This window comes from Ixodes scapularis, unplaced genomic scaffold (assembly GCF_016920785.2).
Source record: "Ixodes scapularis isolate PalLabHiFi unplaced genomic scaffold, ASM1692078v2 PGA_scaffold3__209_contigs__length_174095766, whole genome shotgun sequence".
In the NCBI taxonomy this organism is placed as follows: Eukaryota; Metazoa; Arthropoda; class Arachnida; order Ixodida; family Ixodidae; genus Ixodes; species Ixodes scapularis.
In genome coordinates this window covers 125,529,733-125,542,431 of record NW_024609868.1, presented here as the reverse complement: position 1 = coordinate 125,542,431, position 12,699 = coordinate 125,529,733, and the positions used below count along the sequence as shown (strand labels likewise).

Sequence of the window (12,699 nt, the reverse complement as noted above, 5' to 3'; positions counted from 1 at the left end):
CGTGATGGATATTCAAACGTCGTCAAAAGTGGGCTTCTCAGTGGAGCTTTCAAGGACCGTCGTTCCAATTCCGACAAGCCGTCTGTGGCATTGCCGGTGAACTCTCCCGACTGTTTTCAGCGGCCGTCTGCGTCTCAGCGATTTATCGTCAGCTTAGCTTTTGGCGTTGGTTGATCACAGAAACGTGGCGACTGGCTCCGCCGACGGCGGAAGTTAAGAACCATAGTTCAGATTTATGATTGTCAATTCCTGTCCATAAAAGAATAGAGAGAAAAGTGAAAGATGACAACAGTTCAAAACTGTTCGAGAAAGCCACCCTGTCCTATAAGAGCAGCCAAAGCAGTCATCAACTCAAAAATAAGAGCTACTAAGTAAATAAAGAGAGAAAGAGAAAGAACAGCACGACCATGTGACAAATCAAATTGCTGAAGTTAGACGCTTGACGATTACAGAGCGTATAGATGCTTTCAGGCAGCTGCGCATGGGCGCCGCCTTAACCGACATTCAGTTTTTGTTTCCTCCTTTTCCCTTCGATTCACTTCATCATTGCGACAGAAGGACAGATTATGGCCATTTTATATTCATGCCCTTCTCCCCAGCATAGGCCTTTGTGGAGGTTTATCAATGCCCGCTTCAGTGGCTCGGCATTTCGGTAAAACAAGAGAAGGACGGCAATGCGGCTCAATCTTGCGCGTGATTAAGGCCTCTATATATTTTGTATCAGCATCTTCTATAAAAAAAATAATTTAAAGCCTTAACATTTCGTCTATGGAACGGGAGACCACAATTGGACACGTACAATTGGGTCGCATAAAAACCCTCTTACTCCGTTTTTTTCCCTGTCATCCCTCCACATTGAGCGGAACCACTTTAGCCGCCAACAAGCTGACAATCGAATTAAGGTGGCGATGAAGGTAAGTTGGTTCATGACTTGAGGAATTGGGAGCAGAGCGCAAAAAAGACGAGAACAACGACAGTAGATCACAGGATAAGCGCTGACTACCAAATGAAGTTTTATTAAAAACAGCTCAAACAAGAAAACACCACACAGCCAACCAACGGCGAAACAACCAATGGCGTATCGCTCACCATGCATCTATAAAATCGATCTCTTTTTTGTTAGGATATACCGAAGGCTGGCTTAAGCAGTGCCCCGAGCCAGCTTTTTCGATTGCATGCACCTCCAGCACCTCTCTTTGCACTTTTGTTTGCCCCCTGCCAATGATTATGGTATCGTTGAAGGCGGGGTGACACAAACAGTCTCGGTAGTGTACAGTGCTAATCACACTTGTCTAAAACGCGCGAGCGAGCGGGGTGTCCTGCCCACTCCATCAGCTTGATAAGCGATAAAAGTAAAGCGCTTTATGATATTTTTGTTTTTTGATGATGACATCGTTGATACGCCTTCATGCTTTAGCGTGTTTATTGTTCGAGCAATGATGTTTGTAAAAAGCGTGCGAGCATCCTTCCGCGTTCGCCGGTAGCTGATAGAGTGGGCAGGACACCCCTTGAGAGGGCCGTTCCATGTTGCGCCACGTGGCTAGCTTAGTTTCCGCAAATGCCACCAGTCTTGCGCTCCCCGGAGAAAGCCGCACGCTCGCGCGTTATAGACAAGTGTGATTAGCACTGTACGTATAAGTGTCCTCCTGTCATCGACTGCAGGGAAAGGGCATGTTCACGCATTCTCTTATTGACGCAGCGTCCCGATTGTCCTACATAGACCCGACCGCATGACAACGGGATTTTATAGATGGCACTCACCACACAATCCACGATCAATGAGAGAATGCGGTCAATGACAGGAGGACACGTATACATACACTGCAGAGACTGCTTGTCTCACCCCGTCTTCAAAGATACCATAATCATTGGCAGGGGGCGAACAAAAGAGCAAAGAAAGGTGCTGGAGGCGCATGCTATCAGAAAAGTTGGCTCGGGGCACTGCGTCAGCCGGCCTTCGGTTTATCTTCACAAAAAAGAAATCGATTTTATAGATGCTTGGTGAGCGACACGTCATTGGTGGTTTCGGCGTTGGTTGACTTTGTGGTGTTTTCTTGTTTGAGCCGTTTTTAATAAAACTTCAGTTGATAGTCAGCGCTTGTCCTGTGCTCTACTCTCGTTGTCCTCGTCTTTTTTGCGGGCTGTTCCGAATATCTCATGACAATTCGAACGCCGCCAGTTCGTCTGAACTGCGACCGAAATGGGACACCGAGCGATGTCTCGTTTCTGCGCCTCTCATCTGTGTCAGTGGACTCTCGCAGAGATAGTAGTGTAAGACCTTAGCTGTGACAGGCACGGGACGGGTTGTTTACGACAGAGAACGCGGAGTGCAGCGTACCTCCACGTGCGTGTGGCTGCGTAAAACAGGGGAGTGGAAGAATGATTGCGGCTGTCAACGCTCCCTGTTCCTGTCTCCTCTGATTCACAGGCACATTTGCATCGCGTTGTGCCCTGAATACGCGACATCGACCCTAATAGATCAAGGTTCTCTTTCGGCGGGAGGCACATACTAGCACTTTGCTGCCTCTCCGTAGATGATTGCTGCCTCGCCCGGAGAATCGCCCATGGGCAGCGTAAGCGCTCGAGCGACGACGAGTGCCCGCGTCGGAGGGAGGGAATTTAGACGTCCAGCATACCTTCCCCTTATTCGCGACTCCAACTTACTATACACTCCGTGCGGGAACTATAGGGGGCGCTTTAAAAAACGCGCGTGGCGCCGCTAGCGGCGGAGCCGGTGCTAGATTGCGAGAGTTGTCCGGCAGCCTGCAGACGGCTTCGTACACCTGGAAGCTATGGCGACGCAAGCTTCCGCGGTCGGAGGCTTGGTTTTTCGGGCCGGTTTTAGAGACATCCTAGCTGACTCCCTATTTCGCGATTCCACTACAAAGAAGGGCGAAAAACTGCATGAAAGTGGACATGTCTTCGATGTAAACGAGAGAGTATCGACTGCGTCGTCGGTCCTGAATGCGAGGTGTGTGCGACAGGCAAGCGTCTCCCAAGAAGCCTACTCCATAACAATCAAAGTAAGTTGCCGTTATTCAGTGCTCAGAAAGTACTTTGTGCGTATTTACTAACCGTCCATCCTTCAGAATCTTGGAGTTATCCGGGGTTGCCGATCGCCTAGATTAGATCGTAGAGATGCTGTGTTTACTGCTTCCGATTATGGCAATTCGCACGGCGTCGAGTTTGCGCAATGTTTCGCTTCACTTCGTTGCTCTGTGTAACGATCTCTCTCTTTGCTTATCCTGCCTTTATCTTTTCTGGAAGTAGTTTGTTTACACGCCATCTCTTTGTCGTAGCTAGCTCGATTGTATTGAGCACCCAGAGAGCCGCGATAACAAAATTTTGTGAACGACTGCTACGGTTACCAAAGCCTCCAACCTTCATTCGTTCAGGAAATTTCGGCAGCGCCTGTGAGACTTTGGCGGTGATTTTTGGAAACCATTTCTGTCACTGCTACCAATTGCTAGACCCAAGCTCATTACAAAATGCGTTCTCGCCTTTAATATAAAAGAGGGATCATTCACCGCTGGCTGAAATAGGATCGAGCGTCTGACCAGTAGCAGAAACGGTCTCCTCAAACTGTTTTCGCGAGGGGGGGGACATTAACGGGATAAATGTGCCTGCATTTGTAGTACAGTTGTCTCACTCATCTCATTCCACGTTGGTCGTCCCAACTAAAATAAATTCCTGCGCACTTCTGACGTATATTTTGTGAAAATGTTTTTTTGTTGCTGTGGTTGAGAGAATAAGGTGTAGGGCTGATAATCTTCATAATGACAATGTTCAATAAATTTGACTGGCCATTAAGTAGTGTTACATCTATGGTTTCCTTTTGTCATTAGCTGGACAACAGCAGGAGAATCGTGGAAGCTCACTGCACCTGTAGAGGTGGCACATGCGGCCAGTGCCAGCATGCAGCAGCAGTTGTGGCATACGTGAACAAGGAGGACACGTCGACAAAGACGTCCATCACGAACGTGTGGAAGAGGCCATCAGCCAAGCAGCTGGGCATCTACAACAAGGGTGTTCCGTTTTCCGAGATGTACGCTCCGAAACTACCAGATGGCAAACTGCGGGGACAACCAGTACCAGCTTCGATCGTTGACTCGAACTGCCCTCTGGGCATTATGCTTCGGCAAGAAGCGCAAGTGAAGGAGAACCTCGCAGGTCTCGACAAGCTTTTACCAAAACTTGGACCCGAGGTAATATTTGGAGCACAAAACATTTCATGCGAAGAGGTATGCGACAATATCCTTCTTCAGGTTATGGTGAGCTAAGATGAGTGCAAGGACATTGCAAAGTACACGATGCTGCAGAGTGCTTGCCCACAGTGGCACCATGAGAGGGCAGCAAGAATTTCTGCCAGCTCCAAGGCTCACCGAATCAAAATACGAACTGCAGACTTTGAAACCCTGGCGAAAGACCTTGCAACACCGCGGTCGTTCAAGAGTGCTGCATGTGCTTATGGCATTGAAAAAGAACCTGAAGCCCGGAGGGAGTACGAGTCGTTGGAGAAACACAAGGTTATCCAAGTAGGACTTGTTGTCTGTGCCCCACAGCCATGGCTGTGCTGCAGCCCTGACGGCTTGGTAGAAGAAGACGGGGAGATCCGACTCCTAGAAATAAAATGCCCTTCCAGATGCGAGGCCAAGCCTGTAGTCAACAGGGATATCAACCTCCAAAACGTCAAACCAACTAGCTCAGCTCCTTCCCATAGTAAGGATATCAATGTGGACTATCTCTACTACGAAGGAGAAAAGCTACGACTACAGGAAAGTCATGTTTACTACACACAAGTACAAATAAGCATGTATGTCTTAGGTGTGAGGATATGCGACTTTTATGTGTATTCGCCAAAGGGGTCAGAATGTGTAGAAGTGAGAAGGAATGACTCCTTCCTGAAGAAAGTTGTGCCGAAATTAGAGTGGTTTTTTTTAGGCACTACTTCCCAGCTGTGCAGAGGCGCCAAAGTCTGTGTTAAATACAAAACTTTAAAGTATAAAAACAGTGAGGACGGGGACAGGACACTGTCCCCGTCCTAACAATTATACGTTATAACAATTATCTCCTTTCCCTCTTTGAGAACGTTGAAACCTTTGGGGGGCGGTTTTATCATTGTGCTATTCTGTGTTTTTGCTAAATGAAAGATGTCCTGTCCCCGTCCTCACTGTTTTTATACTTTAAAGTTTTGTATCTATTAACCAACACGCTCGTTTTCAATTGTATCTGTGTTAAACTCCAGCAGTGTTGATTTGTTAATCTTTTTTTTAATTATTTATGGAATGAAATGCGCGCATGCCTGCAGAATACAGGAAAAATAAAAACATGTCTCCAAACATTTATTTCTGTTCAAAGCACTCACACAGTTTTTATGACAGGACCTTGTAGGTTGGCCAGTGTGCTGCACACATGTACTATCTTGTCAATGTGAAATCTGAGTTCTGGTGTTAGCCTTTCACTTAAGATCGCAAAACTCTTGATGCGCTGAATGCATCTCTCGACATGAATGCGGTGAGATGCAACCTTGTAGGTCTCTTTCAGCTCCGCCTCAGTGAACTGCTGGTTGGTTTTTGCGAATGATGGCATGACAAGTGTGACGTCCTTACTTTCCAAGTCACACTTTATATGAGGAAAACTTTTGTCCGCCATCACCATATCCCCCGGTTCCAGCAGGCTAATCAATCCAGAGTTGGCGATGATGTATGTGTCGCTTGACCTGCCACCAAACACATCCGAAATGAATGTTATGTACACCGACGGTGTGATCCCAACTAGAAATTTCAGTGTAAAGTCACTCTTGTAGTTGCTCCAGCAGTTTACCCTGTCTGCGACTTTACCTGGTTTCTCGATTCGGACTTCCGAACAGTCCACAATAACCCTACAAGTGGGATAGTTGAAGCGGAAGGAGGGAGGCATTGACGCTTGTACAACATCCCTCGAAAACCACTGGATCCACCCTCGAGTGCTGACATACAGGACGTCCAGAGTGGCATAGAAAATGCGCGACGCGCCACTCCGATGAATGCTGAATAAAACTCCTAACGCAGAGAACGTGAGGCCATGCTTCATCTTCATGAGAAACAGCAGAAGCTTGCTGTCCACTGCCAGGTCCAAGTATCTCTCGCCACGCACCTGTAAAAGAAAAATATTTTGTGAGCACAACATTTACAGCAGTGATGAAACTAACCTTGAAAGCTTTTTGGTTCTGAGCAAATCAAAAACTTGAAAACTTTTACAACGAATGTTCAGCTTATTTGGTGTTTTAGGTGTATAACGCATGTCTGCAAACCCTCTACCATAAAATACCGGGCAAGCGCCCACTCAAAATATAGAGATAATAACGAAAAAATGGGGGTGGGCGCTTATCCGGTCATCAATTTTACATATAAATGTACTGTGCATATTTCCTCAGATCTTAAAAATTTGGATATGGGCGCTTAATGTGGAATGGGCAGATGTGTGGTATTCTACGGTAATGTCAAAACACAAGCAGGCGATACTTTGGCGTGGGTAGACGTCCTTCCCAAGTTTGTTGATTTTGCGTCGGACGATTGCCACCTCCTTATTTTCGCAGGAGACTATTGCCAGCTCCTCCGGCCCAGTGCATCTGGCACATTGATACAAACACTCCTGTGCAGTGCCGTTTCGTGTCTCATACAAACATTTATCTGAATGTCGCTGTTGACAATGATGTTTAGGATTGTACCCGTGGTACATAGTGCAACCGCATTGTCAAATGCAAGCTCGAAACCACCAGAATGTACCCAGGCCTCCTCCTGTATCAATTCAGAGATGTTTCTCATTCATTCTCGAACCACAGATCCAAACACTGACAACCTTGATGCAGTTGATAACCTTGTCCACTGTCGAAATCTTTTTAGGCTTGAATACGTCCGAGACCAGGGGAGCTCACACTCCTGGCTTCTTGGATCCAAACCTATCCGACACGCCCGAGGTTCAGTCGCTTTCGCAAAACTTTCCTGAGACCAGCATTCCAAACTCAAAGCCTGTTTTCATAAAAAAAAAATGCCACATTGATACCCGAGGACCATGCTATGGGTAAAAATAACCTAGCGGCCGGAGCACCAAAAAAGTATACCTTTCGTGCCCATGAAAGTGCATTGTGAAATGTTTTAAGCACACACCTGATCTCACTGCACCGCCATGTCCTACCTCATCAAAAGTTTAATGGTTGTACGTATGAAGCCAGCATTTGAACCCAGCAAGAACGGACTCCATTTCCTGGCTATCGTCTGGTGAAATAAAGGCTTTCCGAAGGCTGATTTTCTCCAGCACCTAATATTTTTGTGCATCTTATACAATCAGCATTTTTTAATGTTTGAGTTTAAACGTGTGTTCTCCTATTAAGAACATGGTCCTAAAGTATCAATGCTAAAAGATTTTCTCCATCACAAACTTTAAATATTGTCAGACGAGGAACTCATTTTTTTTTTGTGTCAGTTGAGATCGATATCTCAATTGGCTTGCACTGAGGGGGCTAAAATCGCGTTAGCAGACAATGCCTGTAAAAACGAGGGGGAATCTACCATGCTGCAGTACCATATGCTTTGACGAATTCCACGGTGTGTTAAAATTGAAACAAAGCTCTAGCGCATTAGACATCTTGAAGGTGAACATTTGAGAGAAGTCTCTCTGGTTGGGGAGCAACAATAATGAAAAATAAAATAAACACCAACCAAATCCTCGTTTAAAGGCGAAACCCCACTTTTCGAGACCTGCTCGGTCTCTTCTTTGGGGGTTGACTGCCGCTATGGCCGTTGAGGAGCAGTATTCTGTTTTCTTCTTCTTCTACGGCAGTCTCTATCGTTTTGCATCGGTGTGGTGGCTAAGTCCGTTCACGTAGCCGGTCGGCAGAGTGCCGAGGGATCTATTTATGTTTCCTGGCGTCGTTTGTATGTGCCAGGGTTCAATAAAAGGTCTATGTCTGGGATTCGTCTCAACAGCCAGGATGCTGGTGTTGGCAAAGTCAATTCTGTGGTCCTTGACGTCGCAGTGCTCAGCTACGGCGCTTCGTTCATGGTCGAACTTTCGGACATCGTTCTTATGCTGGCGGATTCCCTCCTGAAAGTTCTTCGTTTCCCCGATGTATGCGACCGGGCAGTCCTCGCAGGGAATTTTTATAAATGGACGCCTTGTGCTTTTTCCTTAGGCGGGCGATCCTTTGGACGGGGCATGAGTCTTCCAAGCGTAGACAGCGGCTTGTGGGCCACCTGGATCTCCTCTTTGGGCAGTACATGCGCCAGCGCCTCGCTTGTACCTTTTATGTAGGGAATGCTGATGCGTGAGGTAGGACGGCTCCGTATACTTGTTGGGAGTTGCAGGTGTCGGCGATCCCGGGCTTGATGAAGTGCAATGCGGCGGATGAAGCTGCTTGTATAACCGTTACGTTGTAGGTCGGCGAAGATGGTGTGTTCCTCTTTTTTACGGTCAGCTTCGGATGAGCAGATATTTTTTGACCTGGATAAGAACGTTCTGACCACTGATGCCTTGTGACAGGCTGGGTGATTGGAATGGAAATGGAGGTAACGTCCAGTATGTGTCTGTTTTCTGTAGACAGAAATCTGAAGCTCTTCATTTTGTCTTCTGACGAGCACGTCAAGGAAAGGTAAGGTATTGTCCTTTTCATGCTCCACGGTGAATTGTGTAGACGTTTCAATGGAGTTGAGGAAGGTAAGGAACGTGTCCGCTTCTGACGTTTTTAGGATGCGAAAGCAATCACCTCGTATATAGGTCGTCGTTTTGACCACGACGACCTATATACGAACTACCTTCACCAGACTCTTTCGCCTCTCGTGGTCAAAACGACGACCTATATACGAAATTTCAACGACTTTGTGGAACAGATTTCGACGTTGAAGGTGACCACTGATGAAAGTCTCGTATCCTTCGACGTCATCTCGCTATTCACAAGCGTCCCGGTTCCCCTGGCTGTCGCCACGGCCAAGAACACCCTCGAGAAAGACCAATCCCTGAGCGAAAGGACAGAACTTAGCGTAGAGAAACTCTGCCGCCTGCTTGAGTTCTGCCTAAGCAGCACCTATTTTAGTTTCAAGGGAGAATTCTTCAAACAGTCCAGTGGAACTGCAATGGGTGCCTCCATTTCCGTCACAACAGCGAACCTATGTATGGAAGCTATCGAGGAAAAGGCGCTACAGTCCTTTCACAAAACTAAAAGAACACCTTGGGGGCACCTTGGCGCCCCCAAGGTGTTCTTGAGGTACATAGATGATTGCTTTCGCATCCTAAAAACGTCAGAAGTGGACACGTTCCTTACCTACCTCAACTCCATTGAAACGTCTACACAATTCACCGTGGAGCATGAAAAGGACAATACCTTACCTTTCCTTGACGTGCTCGTCAGCAGACAAAATGAAGACCTTCAGTTTTCTGCCTACAGAAAACAGACACATACTGGACGTTATCTCCATTTCCATTCCAATCACCCAGCCTGTCACAAGGCATCAGTGCTCAGAACGTTCTTATCCAGGTCAAAAAATATCTGCTCATCCGAAGCTGACCGTAAAAAAGAGGAACACACCATCTTCGCCGATCTACAACGTAACGGTTATACAAGCAGCTTCATCCGCCGCATTGCACGTCATCAAGCCCGGGATCGCCGACACCTGCAACTCCCAGCAAGTACACGGAGCCGTCCTACCTCACGCATCAGCATTCCCTACATAAAAGGTACAAGCGAGGCGCTGGCGCATGTACTGCCCAAAGAGGGGATCCAGGTGGCCCACAAGCCGCTGTCTGCGCTTGGAAGACTCATGCCCCGTCCAAAGGATCGCCCGCCTAAGGAAAAAGCACAAGGCGTCCATTTATAAAATTCCCTGCGAGGACTGCCCGGTCACATACATCGGGGAAACGAAGAACTTTCAGGAGAGAATCCGCCAGCATAAGAACGATGTCCGAAAGTTCGACCATGAACGAAGCGCCGTAGCTGAGCACTGCGACGTCAAGGACCGCAGAAATGACTTTGCCAACACCAGCATCCTGGCTGTTGAGACGAATCCCAGACATAGACTCTTTCTTGAATCCTGGCACATACAAACGACGCCAGAAAACGTAAATAGATCCCTCGGCACTCTGCCGACCGGCTACGTGAATGGACTTCGCCACCTCACCGATGCAAAACGATAGACACTGTCGTAGAAGAAGAAGAAAACAGAATACTGCTCCTCATTGGCCATAGCCGCAGTCAACCCCTGAAGAAGAGACCGAGCAGGTCTCGAAAGTAGGGTTTCGCCTTTAAACGAGGATTTGGTCGGTGTATATTTTGTTTATCATTATTAGACATCTTGTACGCATTTGTGCAATCCATTATCCACAACAAAAAAAAAAAACTAAAAAGAAAACTGAAACTTTTAAGGCAAAACGTTGAAATATAATAATGCTGCGGCTTTAGATGAACAAGCAGGACATCAGCCCCATATCTATCTTTCTGTCCAATTTAAATTGAGCAACCTGTGAATATGCCCTCATTGATCTAATTTGGAGGCAGATCTAATATTTACCCGTGGTAAGAGGCTCAACAGAGCCAGGAACACCGTGATGGTCACTCCAGTGAGGTCTCTGAGAGCATCGTCCTTTTCTTTGTCTGCCAAGGACTGGTAGCCATAGAAACCCCTAGGCTGGTGGTCCTCCAGACACAATGCTGTGACACTTGCATCGGCTGTTGCAGGTAGTTCAGATGCAATGAACGCAACCTGCGTGGATGCCTCGCATGCACCGGCGAACAGGGTGCAGGCAATCAGCAGGACCCCTTCGCTCTGGGCTTGCGATGTCTGTTGAGTCTGAGTTGAGACCTGCATAAAATTGATGGCATGTTACAATTTTCCAAAAAGAGAACAAGGTGTTTTCTAGCTTTATCTTAACCTAGAACACCAGTTATACGCCACTTCAAAAAGCCCTAACCAGTCACACCAAGACACGAAGGCCCTCACAAGGGTCACCTACGGCGACAGCATCCCTGAAAAACTATGTGAAACTGAATGAAGATTTATTGTGGCGAACGAGAAGGGAACTACCATCGCAGGTTTTTTTTTAATTGGGAGAAGACAGCAGCGGGCATTGGGCCCTACAAGGTTCTTCACCGCCTGGGTGACTTCAGCTACGAAGTGGCGCCTGACAAAACACAGCTTTTTTCTTGTGGCCATTTGCCGCCCGAGGTGGTCAACATTGTTTTTCCCAAGCTGTTTTACGCTCAATAGGACTGTAAATGTTTCCTGTTCCAGATTACTTTTCAGTGCACCATTATTTTGTTTTACTTGGTTTTGTTTTGTGTTGCATCGGGCGATGCGCTTTTTAAAGGAGGCAGTAGAGGCTGCTTGACACATTAGCACTTCACTGCGGTGTGCTGTTCTCTGCTGCGTCAACTTGTGCTAGAAAAATTGACGTGCATCCAAACACAGTCGTGCGCAGTCAACAACCAATAGAAAACCATAAAGAAGCTCTTTGAGTTAGCCAATAGCAAGCGACTTGCCCAGACAGCTCTGTGATGGAAAAGCTCGGTGCCCTGCATCGCTGCTCCCATCCGCTCATCTTGCAAGATGGCCGCAGCTGAGCACAAGTCGATGTCGACCACGCCAAACTTGTCTGATGTGCTGAGAGATCTATTCTTTGAGTGCGTTTGGGGTTACATTGCTCATTCAGACAATTACGCGAGCTGGGCCTATATAGCACAAGGGTCTGCTGCGATGTACTTGTACCTGCATTCCCGGCAGAGGCGAACCTCCCGCGAGTGGGTTCGCTTTCTGCTCCTCATTAACTCGACGCAAGGAGTCGCAGGCTGGCGTGGATGTGCTCATGCATTGCCGGATGCTCGGTTATCATAGCAGGCCGTGGGGAGGCAATGCACTGCTCAACGCAGCGTAGCGCAGCGCTACACAGTGCAGTCAAACGGAAATGTGTGAACCGGCCTTAAATGTGTACTAAAGAGGATACTGAGATTGTTTGTTCTTGGTGATAACTTGCCCTAAGCATCCCAAAATTCCAAAAAATTATGGCGATGCGACAAACGACAACGGAGTTACTTACTACTTTATCATTTGTCATTCGTGACAATATGTCTGTTCTGCCTTTTAGCTTTCAAACCTGAGAAGCACCCATCCTACGGTTTTTTTCAATAATCTCCAAATCTTGAGTGGGCACTTGCTTGGTATCTTACGGTAGTACAGGAGAATCTACCTCAAGTCCTTGCAGCTCTCTGGGTTCATTATTCTCATCGGTGCCTTCAGGTTCCTCCAGCGGGGGTGTGACTGCTGGTGCTAGAGAAGCTGGCACGTCCATGGTGGCCGTAGGTGGTGCAGCTTGCGGCACGTTCGGCGAGGATGTTGAGGAGTGGGCGAGATTCGCAACAGCTGTTGCGGCCGTCCTCCGCTTCTACATTCTCAAAAGAAAAATTCACACCGTCACTTCCCCGATCAATCACTGTGCGGGCTGACATTGAATGAGAAAACCTCTCAGTCTAATTAGGGTGGGGGTGGGTGCAACTGACGTAAGTTTTCAAACAGTTGTAAGCAGCAATGCCTGCCTCAAACTGACGTAGCACGCGCAGACTGAAGTGCGGCAGTAGAACAGGGGGCTATGTTGCACGCTTTGGACTCCCAGAAGACTAGGTAGAAGGAAGTGACGTCAACAACGCAGCAAATGCAGATTGGATGTTGATTTTGT

General features: G+C 47.4%; 1 protein-coding gene and 1 pseudogene across 1 annotated transcript; one reads left to right on the top strand and one right to left on the bottom strand.

The window, feature by feature from the left end:
• Positions 1–908: 908 nt before the first annotated feature.
• LOC120842208 lies at positions 909–5,324 on the top strand (annotated as a pseudogene).
• Positions 5,325–5,340: 16 nt separating this feature from the next.
• Positions 5,341–12,415, bottom strand: LOC120842217. The gene is made up of 3 exons (XM_040213242.1): positions 12,214–12,415; positions 10,542–10,832; positions 5,341–6,135 (listed from the first exon to the last, which is right to left on the bottom strand). The coding sequence occupies exons 1-3, from the start codon at positions 12,313–12,315 to the stop codon at positions 5,362–5,364; spliced, it is 1,167 nt and encodes a 388-aa protein (XP_040069176.1). The 5' UTR covers positions 12,316–12,415; the 3' UTR covers positions 5,341–5,361.
• Positions 12,416–12,699: the final 284 nt, after the last annotated feature.